The sequence below is a fragment of the Saccopteryx leptura genome, chromosome 1, assembly GCF_036850995.1.
Source record: "Saccopteryx leptura isolate mSacLep1 chromosome 1, mSacLep1_pri_phased_curated, whole genome shotgun sequence".
NCBI classification, from domain to species: Eukaryota; Metazoa; Chordata; class Mammalia; order Chiroptera; family Emballonuridae; genus Saccopteryx; species Saccopteryx leptura.
The window spans coordinates 47725683-47745860 of record NC_089503.1 but is presented as its reverse complement, the minus strand read 5'-3'; the positions used below and the strand labels follow the sequence as shown (position 1 = coordinate 47745860).

General features: G+C 45.9%; 1 protein-coding gene across 3 annotated transcripts in view; it reads left to right on the top strand.

The window, feature by feature from the left end:
* The window catches only part of MICAL2 (microtubule associated monooxygenase, calponin and LIM domain containing 2), a 219692-nt gene that overhangs the window by 161525 nt on the left and 37989 nt on the right, over window positions 1-20178 (top strand). For 2 of the 3 annotated variants that reach the window (XM_066365566.1, XM_066365558.1), the window contains 3 exons: window positions 2652-2726; window positions 7952-8106; window positions 9333-10632. In XM_066365566.1, coding sequence (XP_066221663.1) covers window positions 2652-2726; window positions 7952-8106; window positions 9333-10632 — 1530 coding nt within the window. Of the gene's footprint in view, window positions 1-1023; window positions 1027-2651; window positions 2727-7951; window positions 8107-9332; window positions 10633-20178 lie in introns of all 3 variants that reach the window. The other variant, XM_066365593.1, reaches the window with a different exon arrangement.

Sequence of the window (20178 nt, the reverse complement as noted above, 5' to 3'; positions counted from 1 at the left end):
CCAATGGCCTGTAGAGGGCACTACTAGTCTGTAACAGTAAAATAGTATCTTTGGAACCATATGGCACAATCCTTACCCACTAAGATCTCCAAAAGCACTCCCTTAAGATAAATATGAATGAATGAATGAAAATTAAATATAAGGTAAAAAAAAAAAAAAGGGAACAACCCTGCCTTCCTCTGCTCAAAATTACCAGGTCAGATCATTATCCACCCGCTTGTTGCTGTTGTGAAAATGTATGCGTGTGTGCCCTGTCGACACCAGGATGGAGAACTCGCTGGCAAAGTTGAGCTGTTTCTCATAAGTTCCAGTCTACAAAGTTAAAAGCTAAGGCAGGGGTCCCCAAACTTTTTACACAGGGGGCCAGTTCACTGTCCCTCAGACCATTGGAAGGCCGCCACATACAGTGCTCCTCTCACTGACCACCAATGAAAGAGGCGCCCCTTCCGGAAGTGCAGCGGGGGGGGGGGGGGGGGGGGGGATAAATGGCCTGGCGGCCCGCAGGCCGTCGTTTGGGGACACCTGAGCTAAGGAGAAGCAGCAGAGCTTTAAGCACTTTGCTGTGTTTCTCGAGCCGTTTCTCCATGAGCTGATTAAGAGGCGAGCTCTGGTCAGCAGGGTGTAGCTGCGCTTCAGGCCTGCTTGCTCCTTGTGCAAACACCCTGCGTTTTTGTCTGTTACATATATGAGACACATGATGGGAGACTTCAGCTTTGAAGAACTGCTCTCCTAAAAATAAATATAAGTGGATCAAAATTGTGGGCTGGCTGTTCATCCTGTATCGGGGAGATGGGGAGACTGTACCCTGTGCCTGTCCACACAGGCTCCCCTACACCCACAGCTGTGACTATGGAAACAGGCTTGTGGGCTGGGAACCCGCCAGCCAGAGCAGGATCAGAGCATCTCCATAGGGAGTGGGGGGGGGGGGGTGCCGAAGAGCCAAGGAGCTGAAGGATCTTGTCCCAAGGAAAGGACCCTCAAGCCGTGGTCAGCACCTGTGTTGACACCCAGCTCTGAGCATAGCAGGTAATAGAGTGGAATCCAGAACTTTCCACAGAGAGGGGGAGGGCTCTGCCAGCTGAGCCTTGGATTCGGAGAGGCCCGCATCAGCCTTCCCTACATGCATTCTTTCACCCCCACATCACTCCCGTGGCTGGCTTTCTTTCATTCCTCCTGGTCCACCTATGTGAGCATCAGGCATACATCACCCCCATTCTTTCTCTCAAGGCTGTGATGGAACCACTGCAGGGACCTGGAGCCTGAGGCCCAAGCTGAGGCCCCAGTGTGGGAGTTTTCTTCTGCATCAATGTTCATCCTGCTCAGCTGGGCAGAGGGTCTTCAGTGCACAGTCCACAACCTCTTGCGAATGTTTCCACTGGAACCAAGGCCAAGAGGATGTTCCTGGCCATGGATTGTCCAGAGGTTTAGTTAAAACTGGTTCCCAGGCCCTGGCCGGTTGGCTCAGTGGTAGAGCATCGGCCTGGCGTGCAGGAGTCCCAGGTTCGATTCCCGGCCGGGGCACACAGGAGAAGCACCCATTTGCTTCTCCACCCCCACCCCCTCCTTCCTCTGTCTCTCTCTTCCCCTCCCGCAGCCAAGGCTCCATTGGAGCAAAGATGGCCCTGGGCGCAGAGGATGGCTCTGTGGCCTCTGCCTCAGGCGCTAGAATGGCTCTGGTTGCAAAAGAGCGATGCCCCAGAGGGGCAGAGCATCGCCCCCTGGTGGGCGTGCCGGGTGGATCCCAGTTGGGCTCATGCGGGAGTCTGTCTGACTGCCTTCCTGTTTCCAACTTCAGAAAAATATAGCCTGACCTGTGGTGGTGCAGTGGATAAAGCGTCAATCTGGAAACGCTGAGGTTGCCGGTTCAAAACCCTGGGCTTGCCTGGTCAAGGCACATATGGGAGTTGATGCTTCCAGCTCCTCCCTCCCTCCTCTCTCTCTCTCTCTCTCTCTCTCTCTCTCTCCTCTCTCTATAATGAATAAATAAAATCTTTGAAAAAAAAATTTTTTTTAAAATAAAATAAAATACAGGAACCACCCCCACCCCCTTCCTGAGTTAAATTTCAAATACACATGAATAATTATTTTAAAAAAAAAAAAAAAGAAAAATATAAAAACAAAACAAAACTGGTTCCCAGAGGATTTCCAGGGCTCTGAGTGGAATGGGGAGAGAGAATAGAGCTTCCAGGTTTCAATGAGAGCAGCTCCGTTTTTGTCTGTTACATATATGGGACACATGATGGGAGACTTCAGCTTTGAAGAACTGCTCTCCTAAAAATAAGTGTGAGTATATGGACATATATGTCTATACACACACACACACACACACACACACATATGCTTATTAATAATGGACAATTTAGAATGATGGCTCATAATTGGAGGCATTTTCTGAAAGGTGAAAGTCCCTGTCTCATAGCAGGGTCTCAAGAACTAGAGCATTTGATGAGTGAATGAGTGAAAAATTGGAGGTGTGTGTTGTAGGGACAGGAAGATGTAGTCTGAGGAAAGGGAGGGCTCAATCAATTATGATGATTAGTCAATTAACTTTTGGTAAATGGACTTGAGGAGAAAACTCCCTATTTTTTCTATCCATTTAACAGACTCTTCCTTCTCCCCACCTCCCCTGCCCCCCTTTTTTTCCACGACAGCTGTGCAACGATCCGGCAGCTTCCAGTCCCCAGTGCCCAGCAAACTCCAGAGCTGGAGAAGAAGGTCCTATCCGAGTGAGTCCTGAGCTCTCTGGGGTGGAGGGTGGGGGTGGGGGTGGGCAAGAGTTCTCTGATTAACCCTCGGGGGCAGCTGTTCTCTTTCCTTACATGTCCTCCCTTACCTGGCTCCCTGGATGTGAGGGGCGAGGAAAGAAACACCAGGTTGACCCTATTTCCACTGCTGACTTGAGGAAGCACTGCTCAAGGGATTTGAGAATTTCCCTACCCCCTAGCTCCTCCCTCCAAAATCACAGTCCTGGAACTCAGTTACACTTGGAAAGGACCTTATCGCAGCAGCTCCAAGCTTTCTGAAACACCAATGAGGAGGCTGATGCCTAGTTCACTGTGTGTTTTGATTCAGTACTCTGAAATCAGGCTGGGGGCATCAGCTTAACTTCGTGCAGTCATGGGTAAAACAATGAAGGAAGCCACACACACACACACGCACACGCAAATGCATGTGTGTACTTGCAAGCAGTATGCACAAATGCAAATACACACTGCCCTGTTCCTTTTTCTGGGCAGACTGTGGTCCCTGCAGGCTGGGAACCAGCAGGGTGGGTGAGGACCAGCGTCTGCCATGGATGCCAAGGCAGCAGGCCCCCACTAGGGGCGCTGTGACCACACATACGCAGGGCAGAGCCTTGGTAAGTGCACAGTTTACCAAGGCTGCCCTCATTCCTGGTGCAGCTATTACAGAGCAGGGATTCCCTCTCTGAGCCTGAGAGAAGGGCAGGGACTCTTCTGATTCCAAGTCCATCTGTGCCTTCCATCTCTTCTGCCCCTACAAACTTTCTCTGGGCCTTGCTCTAGGAGAGGTGAGCCCAGAAAAGCCCTGGGTTGGACAGGGTTTCTAAAAAAATTGATGTTGTTGTAGTTGGAACATAGAGTTGACTCCTTCCTTCTGAGTCAGCGCTGACTTCTGGCCAGTGAGTCATTCTCCCGGCACCCCCCAGACCTGCAGCCTCTCTCACTCGGGTCAGCCTGGGACACGATGCCTCTGGAGCAGGACCAGAGCTGCACACCTGGGCAGGGCGCTTCACCTGGGACAACCTGAAATAACTCTTGAATCATCTTACAGCCCAGGCAGTGAGGATGAGGGGAAGGAGCCAGGGAATGTTTACTGAAGTCCTGGAGCAGGTCTTTTCCACAAGTCATCTCATTTACTGCCCTACTGTACCCCTCCCCCATCAGGGGACTTCTGCTCCTATGGGTGGGTTCCACTGGGTGCAGATGCCATCCCAGTGCCTCCAGTCAGCTGTACCAAGTGCCACCAGTGTGAGGGGACTATCCTTGCCCGCAATAAATTCCCAGTCTGGCCTGAGAGCCGGGAGTCTGGTGGGGGACCCTCACAGCAGGCTCAGACTGCTGAGGGAGGCACAGGACAGAGGGGGGCACCGTCCATCCTCAGCACCTGGTAACCAGCAGCATGGTTTCTGGGATGGGCCCGAAGACCTCAGCCATGTCTTTAGTTATCAGAGGAGTGTCAGGTACTGGTAAAAGCTGCTTTGAGGGCAGGCACTGAATTTGAACCATTCTATGGGCCTAGTGCCTAGCATGGGCCTAGCCCAAAGGAGGAACCAAGTGTTTCCTTGCTGAGTGAATGAATGAATGAATGAGCAAACTTACAGATGAATGAATGAACAGACCAGGAACAAGCAGGCTGGGCTGAGAGCAGGAAGAAATGGACACATGGGTTCGGGCCTGTTCAGATGCCGCCCCTAGGGGACGCTCCAGGACTTTGGGAGGATTTGAGCTACTGATTGAGCTCCAAATTCTGGGAATGTCCCCTGCAGTCCCATTTTTTTGACAACTGCTAGAGCCATTATTTTGGTCATTTTTATTTTGCCTAAGAGGAAACCCCACTGGGTAAGGCTGGTCCCATAGTAGAGAGCAGAACACGGGCGCCATCTCCCCTGTCCATTCACTGCCCCAAAAAGGTTGGTTCTGTGTGATTGCCCTTGGCACCCTCCCCCAGCTGACCATGTTCACCAGAGTGACCTCTAGGGTCAAGGGGAAAGGTCACCCTAACCACAGGGCCCAGAGGAGAGACACTTGATCCAGGTGGGAGGTGGGGCTGTAACCCAGGCTCAACAACACCCTTTGCCTAAAGGGACCTGAAGGACTAGCGCCAACCAGGACCGAGGCCTCTGCACAGGGCAGGGCATCCCTGTCTGGGCCGTGCCCAGTTTTAATTAAAAGAAAGGGCCAGCGGAGACAGATCTGAGTTGATGAATAAGGAGTTACTGGGCCCACAAGTTAGGGAAATCCTGGCTAGGGTGGGTATTCAGCCCCTCTGGAACGGGTCAGCGGTGCAGCAGTGTTTTTATTGGACACCACTGTGTGCATGGGAAGAGGAAAGGGTATGGAATTCATATTTAGCCAAGCATGCAGCATTTTTTGGGTCCTGCACTGGGCACCTCTTTTTATCTCATTTTCTTCCTTTAATGTCCCCTGAAGCAAAAGTGGACATCTTGTTTTCTGGTTGAGAAAAGGGGAGGAGGGGGAGGTTAAGAAACTTGCTCAGCCTGACCAGGCGGTGGTACAGTGGGTAGAGCATCGGACTAGGTTCAAAACCCTGAGGTCCCCAGCTTGAGCATGGGCTCATTCAACTTGAGTGCGGGGTCACTGGCTTAAGTGTGGGATCATAGACACGACCCCCCGTGGTTGCTGGCTTGAGCCCAAAGGGGGCTGGCTTGAGTCTAAGGTCACTGGCTTGAGTCTAAGGTCACTGGCTTGAGTCTAAGGTCACTGGCTTGAGCAAGGGGTCACTCATTCTGCTGTAGCCCCCCGGTCAAGGCACATATGAGAAAGCAATCAATGAACAACTAAGGAGCTGCAACAAAGAATTGATGCTTCTCATCCCTCTCCCTTCCTGCCTGTCTGTCCCTATCTGTCCCTCTCTGAGTCTCTGTCAAAAAACTAAAAAAGAAACTTGTTCAGTGTCAGCGGCTGGTGTGAATGTAAGGGAAGAGGGCTCCCTTTTCCATTTTCTGAGAAAACCCAAAGACATCAGCCACTTCAGGCAGGTGAGAGTCCTGTCACCTCTCAGCTCTGCCCTGGCCTCCCCTCCTCTCCTGGGCAGCAGCCACTGCCCAAGCAGTGGCCTGAATGGCCCCATCTCCCCAAGCCCTCCCGAACCCTCCGGGAGACAGGGGACAGTGCGTGAGGCACCGCAGCGAGAGCCCCCACCGGCTGGGATGAGGAGGGGTTAGAGAAAGGAGAGAGGGCGCAGCTCCCAGGTCATGACCTTGTGAACCCGAGGCGTTCCTGTCAGACATGGTTGCCACGGTGTCCCTGGCTCTGTGTCAGAAGGTTCCCGGAGAGCTCCTCCGGAGAACAAAAGGGCAGTTTGTTGAGCTGAGGGGACTTTGAGACGAGCTCGGGAGTTTGAGTCAGGAGGTGGCAGGGAGAGGAGAATGAGAGGGCGAGGAAGAGGAGGAGAAGGAATTTGGCAGGAATTTGGCAAGCTGAGCACAGGAAACAAGGCAACTGACTCACAACTTTTGCCTTTTTAGGTTCGAACCATCTAACTGGGCTGAGAAGGGGGTTTGGGTGGCAGGCCAGCCGCCCCCCATCAGCTCCTGGCAGCCGGGGGCTCCTCCCCAGCAGCTCCTTCCTGCCCCCTCAGATCTGTGCCCCTGAGTTATCTTCCCCTCGGGAGCAGCCTGGGGGACTTCCCTGTGGGAGCTTGCTGGCCGCATGTGTGTGGTAGCCATCTTTTCAGAGCCCGAGACCGCGATCCCTGCTCCGACAGGCTGGCATTTGTCCATGAGGAAAGCAGGACAGAATTCTGAAAATCCCCCTAGGTGGTCCTCCATCAGAGTGGGTCTTAAAGGAGTGCTTCTAGGGTCAGGGTTGGGCTTGGCCTGGCCCGGATGAATCCCAGAGGGGGGGCCCAAAGCTTTGGGGAAACTAAGGCCAGGGGGTTGTGCCGAATTAGGAAGCAAGCTAAAATCTGGAGGCTGGACACCTCAGAGGAACATTGGACGGGTCAGCAGGGAGTCCGACAGGAGTCCGTAGTTAGAGACAGAGGTCATGGGCAGCCGTTAGGGCTCGGAGGGTTCAGGGGAGAGCGGGCTCGGCTGCAGCTCAGACACGGAGTGGGCGGATCTGAAACAGACATGCATTTTCTGAGTCCCTTTGAGGGCAGATGACTGATATGGCTCAAGATGGAAGCAAAATGCTTGCAGTTTTAGATTTAAGGTTACTGGGGGGTGTATGTGTGTGCATGTGTGTGCCCTCACAAGAGACCGGGAGAGAGAGGGCAGGATTGAGCTCATCGGCCGGAACTGTCAGAAGTCTGCTCGCTAGACTAGTTGATTTCAGCTCCCATGGTTCAGAACTAGGCTGTTCCTCTCGGCCTCGTCCACACCCCTCTCTCCTGTGGCTCTGAGCACCTCTACCACATCTCGTTTGTTCCTTGACCAACAGGAGCTTGGCACAAACCTCACTCCGTATGCTTCAGATAATGTGATACTCATGATAACCTCTCTCTCTTGTGTTCCCTTAAAATCTCAAAGTAACCATCTCATCTGCGAGCCCCTTGGCGCACATGTGAGGGAGAAGGGATGTTTCCTTCGAAAGAACTGCCTCTCCTGTCTGTGCCTGCAGCTAATGGTCCAGCATCTGTGGGAAGAGGCCTCGGGTAGTTGATTGACTAAGTGATTTCATGCAGCCCCAGCCCTCCAGCCACATGGCCTTAGGGGAACTTAAGGGGTAGATGTTCATTTCTAAGAAACACCTGGGGGGCTTCCTGTTTCATTTCTTGAATCCATCTCTGGCACCGTCCTCCCTCTCACTTACAGAGGTGGTGCTTTACTTAAAACAGGGGTCCTCAAACTTTTTACACAGGGGGCCAGTTCACTGTCCCTCAGACCATTGGAGGGCCAGACTATAAAAAAAACTATGAACGAATCCCTATGCACACTGCAGAGATCTTATTTTAAAGTAAAAAAAACAAAACGGGAACAAATACAATATTTAAAATAAAGAACAAGTAAATTTAAATCAACCAACTGACCAGTATTTCAATGGGAACTATGCTCCTCTCACTGACCACCAATGAAAGAGGTGTTCCTTCCAGAAGTGCGGCGGGGGCCGGATAAATGGCCTCAGGGGGCCGCATGTGGCCCGCAGGCCGTAGTTTGGGGACCCCTGACTTAAAACTTCCTCTTCTCACGGTGAAATAGGTAGTGGAGAGTATGTCTGTGTGATGGAGAGTATGTTTCCCTTGGTAGGTTTGCTGCCAATGAACAACAAAAGGACCGTGTCACCTCCACAGGAAGCGTCTCCTTCTGCTTCTCCTTCCTCGTGGTCTTCTGCTTCGTCTTCCCTGCCGTCTTCTTCAGGCAGCGTGCCAGGCAGTGCGCCGGACGGCCCCTCCCCAGCCCAGGTGACTGCCCCTTGGCGCCCCGCACAGGCGGGTGTTAGGAAAGCCAGCTGCCTCTGCTCCTCCCGCGTCATCACTGAAATCCAGTTTCTTAGCCCTGTATGGTCAGCCCGCGTGCCAAGCCAGGGCCTCAAAGACGCTCTGTCGAGAGTCTACCCAGTGCCTCACTCAAGAGTCCCTTTCACAGAAGTTCCTCCCGCTCCTCCTCCGCCACCCCACGGGCACTGTCACTCACTCACTCAGCACACTCTGCAGTCTGGGCCGGCTGTGGGATGCAGAAGCACTGGGGCCCGTGCCGTGCCCTGCAGGCCCGCCCCGGGGCTGCGAAGGAGCTGGCAGCTGCAGGAGGGCAGGCGCAGGCCCGAGGGTGCCCTTGGGAGGAGCTGAGAACCTTGGAAGCAGCATTTCCCTTGAACAGAAAACGGCATCTCTGAGAAGCACAGGGTTGGACTTTGTCCTGCAGCATGAGTTTATCAGGCCGCTGTGACCTGCCAGGCCCTGCTCTCAGCTCTGGGAAGGACTGCACCAGGCAGAAGAGCATGTGCCCTTATGAAGCTCCTGCCCCGTGACCTACCCCCCAGTCACGGCTCTTGGCAGGGCACGACCACTCCTAGAGTCCACCTGTGGTCTTCCTTGGCCGATGGCCAAGTTCCTGCATGTAGAAACGGCTACCTGCTCAGCGGTGCCAGGTGTGAGTCAGGTTTAGAAAAGTCCTTAGAAGGCCCTGACAGCCATCTTGCCACCACTGCTCCAGCCCAGAGGGTTAGCTCTCTCCTTACTCCAGCAGGCTCCACGGAGAAGCCTTGGTTTCCTGGTAATTGGAAGGACAGAGCTGTGGGTGGAACGTGCCTGTCAGTAGGGCCAAGGCTGAGCAGGCCATGGGGGATCTGTCCTCCCCTCTGTGCCTGACACCCAAAGGGGCCAGGCCAGCCCTACCTCACTAGCCCAGGAGCTTGTTCAATGCCTTTGCCTTACCTTCTGGCCTCCTACCCACCTAATCCGAGACCCAGAAAAGCCTTTGCTAAACTGATGCAGGGGCCCCAGGCAGATAGATCCCAGCAGGCCCCAAGGCAGCCATCTGAATGAAGAGCTGCCTCTGAAATCATCGCGGGCAGACTCCTTCCAACTTTGAGTATCTGAGATCTGGAGGGAGGAGGGTGTACACACTAAGATCTACCTTTCTCATATAAATGCTGGAAATTTCCCCATCACTGCTATGTTTTTCCCAGCAGGTCTCAAGAGGTCATTTCAGCCCTTCTAACCCAATCTTTCTGAGGCGAGCCAGAGGCCGAGAAGTACCCAAAGAAATCCCTCTGTATATACCTCATGGCCAAGTGCTGGAGCGGGCAGAGTACTGCCTGGCGAGGCCTGGTGGAGACGGCCTGGCGAGCTGCAGGCCACCCAGCCCTGCGGAGACGGCTTCTGATGACGGTCAGGATACCAGGAGCATCCACAGGGGCCCACACCCGCTTGGCAGGAAGGACAGGTGCTTGGCAGACCAAGGGCTGTCTCCCAGGGCTGGAGAGGACTCGGGGAAAGGGAATATTGGCTCCCCATGGGGAGAGGAGGCTGGGTCAGAGCTGGCAGAGGGGAAGAAGTTGGGCCTAAAGAAGCTGGCCCTCACTCAGGAGCAGAAGACCAGGTTGCTGGATTGGAATGACTTCAACCCCGAGAGCTTGTACCCAGAAGCTGGACCACAGCTTTCCCAGAAAGGGGTTGAGAACGGTGGAGGAGGCCCTGTGCTGAAGCCAGCCTGCCCCTCGCCCTTCCCTCGGGGAGTGGGAGAGAGCCTGCCGGCCCAGACGGAGACTCAGGAGAAGAGGGCGACCCCAGCTGAAAGGACGCCAGGGGAACAAGGCGTGGCTCCACCCAAGTCCCCCCTGAGGCTCATTGCCAATGCCATCCGGAGGTCACTGGAGCCCCTCCTCCCCAGTCCCGAAGGTGGGAGGAGGGCCTGGACCAGGCCGGAATCAACGGCTTGGCGCACCAACCCGCCGCAAGCGTGCACACGGTCATTCAGCCTTCGGAGAACCAGCTCCAGTAAAGACTGGGACCAGCAGTCCCCTGGGAGAGACACGGCGAGCAGGGCCTCAGCCTTCTTCTCCCTGGGCGCTCTGCCCGCCAGGGCTGCCCAGCCTTCCGCCCCTGGCCTTCCAGACCCTGCCTTTCGCACCCGTAGTTTGCCCAACCGGCCATCCAAGATGTTTCCTGCATTCGCATCCCCACCCTGCAACAAGATGGAAGATGTCCCTACGCTCCTCGAGAAAGTGAGTTTGCAGGAGACCTGCTCAGATGCATCTAGGGTTCCGAAGAGAAAAATCTCACTCTTTTCCTCCCTCAGACTCAAAGACAAAACTTTTGAGAATTCCCTCCAAGAATCCAGACAAAGAAAGGACCTCCGTGACCTCTTCAACATCCCCAAGGGGAAGGTGCTGCCGGTGGACAGCGCCCTGGCCCTGGAGAGGCGGGGCCAGCCTTGCAGTTACCTGGGGCGGAGGGTCCGTCCTCCCTCTCCAAAGCAAGATGCAAGTAAGTGGCTTTCTCCTAACAACAGTCTACAGTGCATGCTGGACAGTTAGTTACCATTATTGGATTAATAAACAGGCATATTTTTCTTTGTTTTGCTTCTCAAATTAAATTCTGATAAAAGTAGAAACACTTAAATTTGAAAAACTATGAAAAAATTATATTTGAAATTATGTCTGCCCTGGCTAGTTGGCTCCAGTGGTAAAGCATCAGCCCAGCATGGGATGTCTCGGTTCGATTCCCAGGCAGGGCACACAGGTGAAGGGACCATCTGCTTCTCTACCCCTCCCCTCTACCTTCTCTCTCTCTCTCTCTCTCTCTCTCTCTCTTCTCCTCCCGCAGCCATGGCTTGATTGGTTTGAGTGCATCAGCCCTGGGTGCTGCATGGCTAAGGATAGCTCAGTTGTGAGCAAGGCCCCCCGATGGGCAGAGCATTGGCCCCAGGTGGGGGTTACTAGGTGGATCCTGGTCAGGATGCATGTGGGGGCCTGTCTCTCTGTCTCCCCTCCTCTCACTTGGAAAAGAAGAAGAAGAAAAAAAGAAATTATGTCATAGAAAGTTTTGAAAGAGACAGTTAATAAAATTTTACTACTCTCCCACTTATTCTTCAAATGTGATTTTTTTTTTTTTAACAGGGACAGAGAGAGAGTCAGAGAGAGGGATAGACAGGGACAGCCAGACAGGAACGGAGAGAGATGAGAAGCATCAATCATCAGTTTTTCACTGCGACACATTAGTTGTTCATTGATTGCTTTCTCATATGTGCCTTGACCGTGGGCCTTCAGCAGACCGAGTAACCCCTTGCTCGAGCCAGCGACCTTGGGTCCAAGCTGGTGAGCTTTTTGCTCAAGCCAGATGAGCCTGCGCTCAAGCTGGCGACCTCGGGATCTTGAACCTTGGTCCTCCGCATCCCAGTCTGATGCTCTATCCACTGCGCCACCACCTAGTCAGGCCAAATGTGAATATTTTAAATAAAATTTTACTACTCTTCAACTTATTCTTCAAATGTGAATATTTTTTACTAAGTTATATACAAAATTTTGCATCCTTTAAATCAACTTTATATTCTAGGTATTAAACCAATTACCTCATAGTCCACATAAATGTAATTTAATGGCTATAGAATATTCTATCAAGTGGCTATGTTATTTAATAAACTGTCTTTTATGGTTTAACATATATGTATATATAAATTATATATATGAATATATATTTCATATATGGTCTTGGGTGGACATTTTTATGCATATAGCTTTTCCTTTCCTTTGAATTATTTTTTTTTTAAAGGATAGATCCCAAGAAATGGGGTTTCTGGATGAAAATGTAAATACTTTTAAGATTCTAAGCTAACACTGACAAATTGCTCTCTAGGAAAGAACACAATGGGTAAAGGATACATGGAACCTCTCTGTTATTTCTTACAACTGCATGTCATAAATTTTATTTAAAACATGGGAAAAGTACCAATTTATATTTCACCACTAATGTAATTTTTCACCACACTCTGCATTGAGTATCATATTTAAAAAATATTGTTATCTTAATAGTCAAAAAATGGTTTATCAATATAATATATATATTAAATGTATATAACTGAAAAAAATTTTTCTTAATGGCACCTCCTTTAAACTTGTATTTTTTAATTACTAGCTTGTACATGTTTATGTCTGTTTGGTTACCAGTTGAACCTTAGACTTTTTTTGTATTTAAATCTATAATTTTTTGAATTATAAAATTAATTAATGCATTAAAGAATCAGAATAATTCAGCAATATGGAAATATCTTTAAAAAAGTAACCTGTATTCTCTCATCCCTACTGTACTCACCAAAGTTTTGGTGTATCTCCTTAGAGATCATTTAAACACACATGATTTCTTTTTGTTGTTGATATTTGTCTGATTGCTTTAAACAAACTGGATTCTACTGTTACTACTGTTGAGCAACTTTCTTTTTCTTTTTCTTTTTTTTTTTTGACATGTTATTTCCTTATTTAACTATTATCTTGGAACTTAGGTTTTCAAGCAAAAACTTATTTCTCTCCTTTGGTGCCTTAGTTAAAAAGTTATATATATAGATTAATAAGAGGTCTTATTTTCAGCCAAGTTCGGGATAAGCATGGACAGGCTGAAATTTATACCTTTTATATCACGACATAAACTTTAATGTGTTGTGCGTTTTTTGATAGATAATACACTCACATGGTTCAAAATAAAAGGGTCCAAAAGACACAAAATATGCTATCTCCCTTCCTTGTCCCTGAGCCATTCAGGTCGTATCCCTGATGACAGATACTATTATCTATCTGGTTCTTAGGCTTTCTTCCAGACAGAATTTATGAATACACGAGCAAATTTACATATTATATTCTTTCTTTTTTCTTTCACAAACAGTAGCATATTGTACATACTTTTTCTCTACTATTTTTTAAAAAAAGATTTTATTTATCGATTTTATGGGTGTGGGGAGAGGATACCCCCCACATCCTCTAGCTGTTTATTGGTTGCTTGTGGTATGTGCTCTGACTGGGCAAACCAGCGTTTTGAACAGGTGACCTCAGTGTTCCAGCTGGGCACTCAATCCACTGCGCTACCACAGGCCAGGCACCTTTTTGTGCTTTCAATTTTATTTTGGAGATCATCACATATTAGTATATAAAGAGCTTTCCCTTTGTTTTATAGTTACAAGGTATCGCATTGTGCACATGTTACCATGATTTATGTAGCCAGTCCCCTATGATGGGAAGTTTAAGCCATTTCAAGTCTTTTGCTGTTACAAACAGTACACAGTAATTAAGAACTTAGACCATTTGGCATATATGTGAATTCATTTGTAGGATAAATTCCTAGAAATAGAAATGCTGGAACAAAGAACATGTGAATTAAGAATTTGATAAATATTGCCAAGTTGTCCTCCATCAAAGGGATGCCAGTTCACACTCCCAGCAGCAAAGCATGGGAGTACTATTTCCACACTGGCACAGACTGGGTTGTTACACTACTTTTTGTTTAATCTTTACCAATCTGATAAGTGATTAAACATCTTTCCATAGTCATTTATATTTCCTTTACTGTGAACTATTGTTTCTGTTTTTCAGTTATCTTTGGGGTTGTTGCTATTTTTCTTCAGGATGTGTGGGGGACTCTATTGAAAGGGAAATTTAGCCCAATTTTGTGATATGAGTTACATATACTTTTCCCAGTTCCTTGTCAGTGTTTAACTTTCTTTATGGTTGTTCTTGTCATGTAAAATTTTTATTTTTATATAGTAGTTGTAAGCAGTTTCTCATATGATGACTTTTGAGCTTTATATAATAGTTCAGACAGAGCTTCATCCAAGTTTATAGTTTTCTTACAGTTTCTTTTGTGTTTTTTTAAAAATTTTTTTACATTTAAACATTTTCATTTTTTTCTAGTATAATATATGAGTTATGGATCCAACCTTATTGTTTTTAATGTTTTCCTGATTATTTTAAAATAGTTTATTGAATAATTTATCTTTTACCTTTCTTATGTGAGATGACATCTTTATCATATATCAAATTCTTGTACTTGGACTGATTTCTACATCATTTATTATATTCTATTGAGTTGTCTGTTATGTACCAGTACCACACTTTTAATTATTTTATTTTGTATAGTTATATGGTTTTTTAAAATTTGTGTATTATACGATCAGGTAGAAAAAGTATTTTATTACTGATCTTCTATTTTAAAATTTTCCTGGCTCTTCTTGCTTGTTTGATATTCTATATGAATTTAGCATCGGCTTGTCTGTTCCAAAAACAAAAGGAAGAAAATCCTATGAGTACTTTTATGGGATTGAGTTAAGTTTACAAACTGACTTGAAAAAATTTATAACCTTATGATGTGAATTGACTTTCTATTTGTTTGTGTTTTTTATTGTGACCCTCAGGAATATTCTAAACTTTGTATCAAATAGCTTTTGCATGTATATTGTTAAGTTTATTATTAGATATGTTTAGTTTTTCTTGCTATTATAAATATTTCCATTTTATCTTGCTGCTATTGGTTGTATACATGAAAATTATTTATTTCTGTAGAGTTATTTTGTACCCATCCATTTTGCTGTATTCTCTTTGCTTGTAAAAATTTTTCAGTGAGTTTTCCTGGGTCCTCCCCAAAATATACATTCATAACGTGTGCAAATAATGATAATTTTTACCTCTTATTTTGAAGTTGTGTACCTCTAATTTATTTTGTTTCCTTAGTTTCTTTGGTTTCCAGAATCTCCAGGAACAATATTAAATAAAAATAGTGATAATGGTTTCCTTATTATAGTTCTAACTTTAATAAGAATGTACCTAATTAATAAAAATAATGTTTTCCCATTTAAGCATGATGCTGGCTTCTTTCTTAACCCAGATATATTTAATCATTTTAAGGAAATAGCCATCTAGTCATATTTTATTGAAAGTACAGTTGATCCCTGAACAATGTGGGTTTGAACTGTGCAGGTTCACTTATCTGCAGATTTTTCATCAATTGACCCAAGCAGTTCAAACCTGTGTTTTTCAAGGGTCAACTGGTGAACAGATGTGAGTATTTGGAGGGCTGACTCAAGTTATACACCAAATTTCCACTGTGTAGGTAGGTGGTAGGTACCCCTAACAGGGTCAACTCCATTTTTTCATCACAAATGGATGTTGAATTTTATCAAATATCATTTTAGCCCCTTCTGAGATGGTTGAATAATTTATTTTCTTAGCTTATTTTATATGAATTATATAATAAATTTACTGATATTGAACCATCCTTGAATTGCTAAAATAACTACCACTGGTCATGATGTTTTATTATTTTAATACACTCTTCTGTTCAATTTTCTAATATTTTAAGATTTTGCATCAAATTTTTAGGTAAGATTAGCCTTTAGTTTGTTTATATTATACATACATGATTTCTATCTGTGCTGATTACAATAAGTTGGAGTAAATATGTTTTCCTGATTTAATTATGAACAGCTGCATTTGTTTTTATTCATTAGGAAATGATGTGACCTCTTTGGCTTAAAAAAGAATAGAAACATAGAGAATGGAATTAGGTTAAAGTTGACTAGCTCTGGATAGAGTGCCTGGGACCATCTCATAGAAAATCTCTGTGATACTCTCAGATGATTTTAGGTCAGTTCATAACAATGTTAAGATTTTACCTACTCTATCAGATTAAACTCATTATTTCCCTTTATTTTCCTGCTGCTGACCAACCCAGTAAACACGGTTCTCTCCACATTTAACTTGTACATGTCCATGCAATAGAGATTAAAAATATATATATATTCAAATGGAAAGTGAGTTATTCAAAGTGAAGTACCTTGAATTTATGATCACCTGAAGAAGAGCCAGCTGGAATTTATTTATTTTTATTTTTTACAACACAGCTTACTAGGTAAATTAATATCATACATAAACTCTGAGTGTTTAAATTGCTTAGGGATATAAACTGATTTGAAGTATTTACCAGTGCCTGTTTTTTGTTTTTTTATGTGTGTTTGTTTATTTTTGTTTTTTGTATTTTTCTGAAGTGAGCAACAGGAAGGCAGAGAGACAGACTCCTGCATGCGCCAGACTGGGATCCATCCAGCATGCCTACTAGGGGGCGATGCTCTGCCTATCTGGGCTCTGGCTGCAACCACAACCATTCTGGTGCCTGAGGCAGAGGCCATGGAGCCGTCCTCAGTGCCTGGGCCAACTTGGCTCCAATGGAGTCTTGGCTGCAGGAGGGGAAGAGAGAGAGAGAAAGGAGGGAGGAACGGTGAAGAGGCAGATGGGCGCCTCTCCTATGTGCCCTGGCCAGGAATCAAATGTGGTACTTCCACACGCCGGGCCAATGCTCTACCGCTGAGCCAACCAATCAGGGTTTTATACAATTTTAATGCTAATTATTATTAAGGTGAACAACTTTTTACAATGAAAAGGAGGACAAAAGTAAATTGAAGAAAATAATATAATTAAAAGAAACATTTTATTCATTGCAACAATAATACACTATAACATGATAAATGCATAATAAAAACATTTGTAATATTTTATATTATAATTATGCCTATTAATTTTTAATAATAATTTTAAGAAAAAAGTACTCATTTAGTAAAACTAAATATCAAACAAAACCACTAATTTGGAGTGATATTTGGGTGTATTTATCATTAGCTAATTAAAAAACATCTGTTTTATGCAACTATTTAATCAAAATGTGTTATTAATAGATATGATTTGAGGTTAGATTTCTACTTTAAAACTCGAATTTAGGGAAAATACTTGTAAATAAAATTATATGTATTTGGAAATTATTAAATACAATAGATAATGAATTAATAAAACGTGAATTGTGCTTACCTGTCTATGATTGAATATTCACTAAGAAAGAAATAATCGTGAGTCTACACTGTCGTATGTGCTGTGTTGTGTTTCAGTAAGAAGTACGCAAAGCCATTTGTGCTATTGGTATATCGCATGCTCTCTCAAGGTCTCCCATGTGGAGCACATGTGTCTCATAATCACATCTCACCGCACTGTACTGATCCTTGACGAATTGTCGTGTCAAATACAAATACGTCACATCACATGCAATGGATTGACTCTGCATTGATCAAATACGGACATTTACAGCTTAGTCTTCCAATATCAAAAAGGAAGACATGTAGGACACTTTTCAAGGGAGGGTGGAACTTACAAAAGAAGGACTGTCTTTCCTAAAGGAGGATGATTGGTCACCTTATTATTATTCTTGTGTATAATTAAAGTACCTTGAGAACGTCTTTTTTATTTTTGCATAAACTTTATGTTTCAGGATAACATGATACCATAAAATACACAAATGATGAATTTTTACAAAGCACACATTTGTGTAACCACCTTGGAGATTAAGATGAAGCACATTGCCAGCACTCAGAACCCTCACTCATGCTTCTTCCCAAATACAGATGCCACCAAACCAAAGGACTTACCACCTAACTTTTTTTTTTTTTTTTTTTTTTTCATTTTTCTGAATCTGGAAACAGGGAGAGACAGTCAGACAGACTCCGGCATGCGCCCGACCGGGATACACCCGGCACGCCCACCAGGGGCGACGCTCTGCCCACCAGGGGGCAATGCTCTGCCCATCCTGGGCATCGCCATGTTGCGACCAGAGCCACTCTAGCGCCTGGGGCAGAGGCCACAGAGCCATCCCCAGCGCCCGGGCCATCTTTGCTCCAATGGAGCCTTGGCTGCGGGAGGGGAAGAGAGAGACAGTGGGGAAAGCGCGGCGGAGGGGTGGAGAAGCAAATGGGCGCTTCTCCTGTGTGCCCTGGCCGGGAATCGAACCCGGGTCCTCCGCACGCTAGGCCGACGCTCTACCGCTGAGCCAACCGGCCAGGGCTACCACCTAACTTTTAACATCATAGATTACTTTTTGCAGTTTTTTGACTTAAAAAAAATGATGTAGTCTGTATTGTGGTAGGCAGAATTCTGAGAGGGCTGCATACAGTACTTTTATCCCTCCTCCCCAGCCTACTTGCCCAGTATAATCTTGTCTTCTTGAATATGGTAGGAATGAAAATACGATGGATTTCACTCCCAGGATTGGGTTATGGGATTTTGCAAATGTAATTGAGTTTCAAACCAATTGAGTTTGAGTTAATCAAAAGGAAGAGATTATCCTGGTTAGGCCTAACATAATCTGGTGAGCTGTTAACAAGGACTGGACCATTCCTAAAGTCAGATATTCAAAGTATGAGAAAGACATGATCCTGCTGACCTTGAAGAAGTAAACTGTCGTATTGTGAGAGAGCCTGGGAACAGGAGGCCTCTAGGAGCCAAGATTGACCTCCGGCTGACGGCCAGCAAGAAACCAGGGCCCTATGTCCTGCAACCACAAGAAACTGAATTCTGCCAACAACCCAAATGAGCTGGAAGACAACACTGTGCTGCAGATGAGAATCCAGCCCGGCAGACACCTTGATTGCAGCACTGTGAGACACTGAACAGATGACCCAGTTGAGCTGTGCCTGCACTTGTGACCTTCACAACTATGCAATAATAAATGGGTGCTATTGTGAGCTGCTAAATTTGTGTTCATTGTTCCCACAACATTCGAAAACTAATGCAAGTATCTACTTTTTTATGCATGACTTCTTTCATTAATCATTACGTGTATGGGGGCAGGAGTTGATTTATCTATGCAGTTATATGCAGCAATGGTTTGTTCTTTTCCTTTGCTACATTTTTATTTTCTTGTATGAATATGCCACAGTTTATTTGTGCCTTCTATTGGTAGGTACTTGGGCTCTTTTCCGCTGTTTTTATTCTGAGTAATGCAGCTTCAAGCATTCATTCATATCTTTTCTGTATTGTCAGAAAAAAACTGTCAAAGATAAACAAAGCCAGATACTATTTAAAATAGTAAAGACAGATTTTAATTAGTAATATCACTATTGCAATAGGGAAAAGAGTCTAGCATGAAATGAACTCAGCTTTGATTTTTATAGAGGAGGCATGGTATTTTACAGGGAGAATGAGGGATTAGGTTGAGGGGCCGAGAAGAGGGCTCAGCAGAGTCAGGGAAGTGGAAAAAGTTACAAAGCGTTGGTCTGTATAAATGCTGATTGTACCAGCTGAGTCTGTTAGCTGGTTGTTATTGAAGTCAGGATTCCACCCTCCCACAGAGACAGGAGAAAGAGGCCCTATGCTTCCCGGTGATTGCATTTTAAAAAAATGGCCTTTCAGGTTCTTGAGAAAGACACTCCTGAATGGCAGAAGACACATATATATCTCAAAGGGGCAGAGGAAGGATTCTCAATTGTAAGCCCTTTTAGTAAACTCTAAGAAAAGGGTGGGTAGCCAGGGGCCTGTTCAAAGGCCTTGGTTAGAACAGTCAATCCTTCGGTCAGCCTTGAGTTCTCTCAAGTACTTTAAGTGGAGTTGGCCTCATCCAAGGGTTGTGGCCTTAAGCTGTTAGAAACTGTGATAGTGTTTAAATCTTTTAATGTAGGAAGAAGTGCGTGGGCTAAATAATTTATATTGAGAGTGTAGTTTTGAAAAGCCAAGGTTAAGGCCAAGTCAAAAAAAAGGGCTCAGAGGAGCTTGGCTAAAGTTTGTTCAAAGAGAGAAGCTTTGGCAGTACAGGGTTGGGCAAAAGTAGGTTTACAGTTGTTTTCGTGGAAAATAATACAATAATTAATAAATAAAAATACAATAAACTCACAACTGTAGACCTAATTTTTCCCACCCCATATATACCTGCAAGTAGAATTAATAGGTCATGGGGTAGGCATGTATAGTTTGCTTTAGAAGATATCATTCAGCCTGACCAGGGGGTGGCGCGGTGGATAGAGCGTCAGACAGGGACGTGGAGGACCCAGGTTTGAGACCCCAAGGTCGCCAGCTTGAGCGTGGGCTCATCTGGTTTGAGCAAGGCTCACCAGCCTGGACGCATGGTCGCTGGCTCGAGCAAGGGGTTACTCGGTCTGCTGAAGGCTCGCGGTCAAGGCACATATGAGAAAGCAATCAATGAACAACTAAGGTGTCTCAACAAAACACTAATGATTGA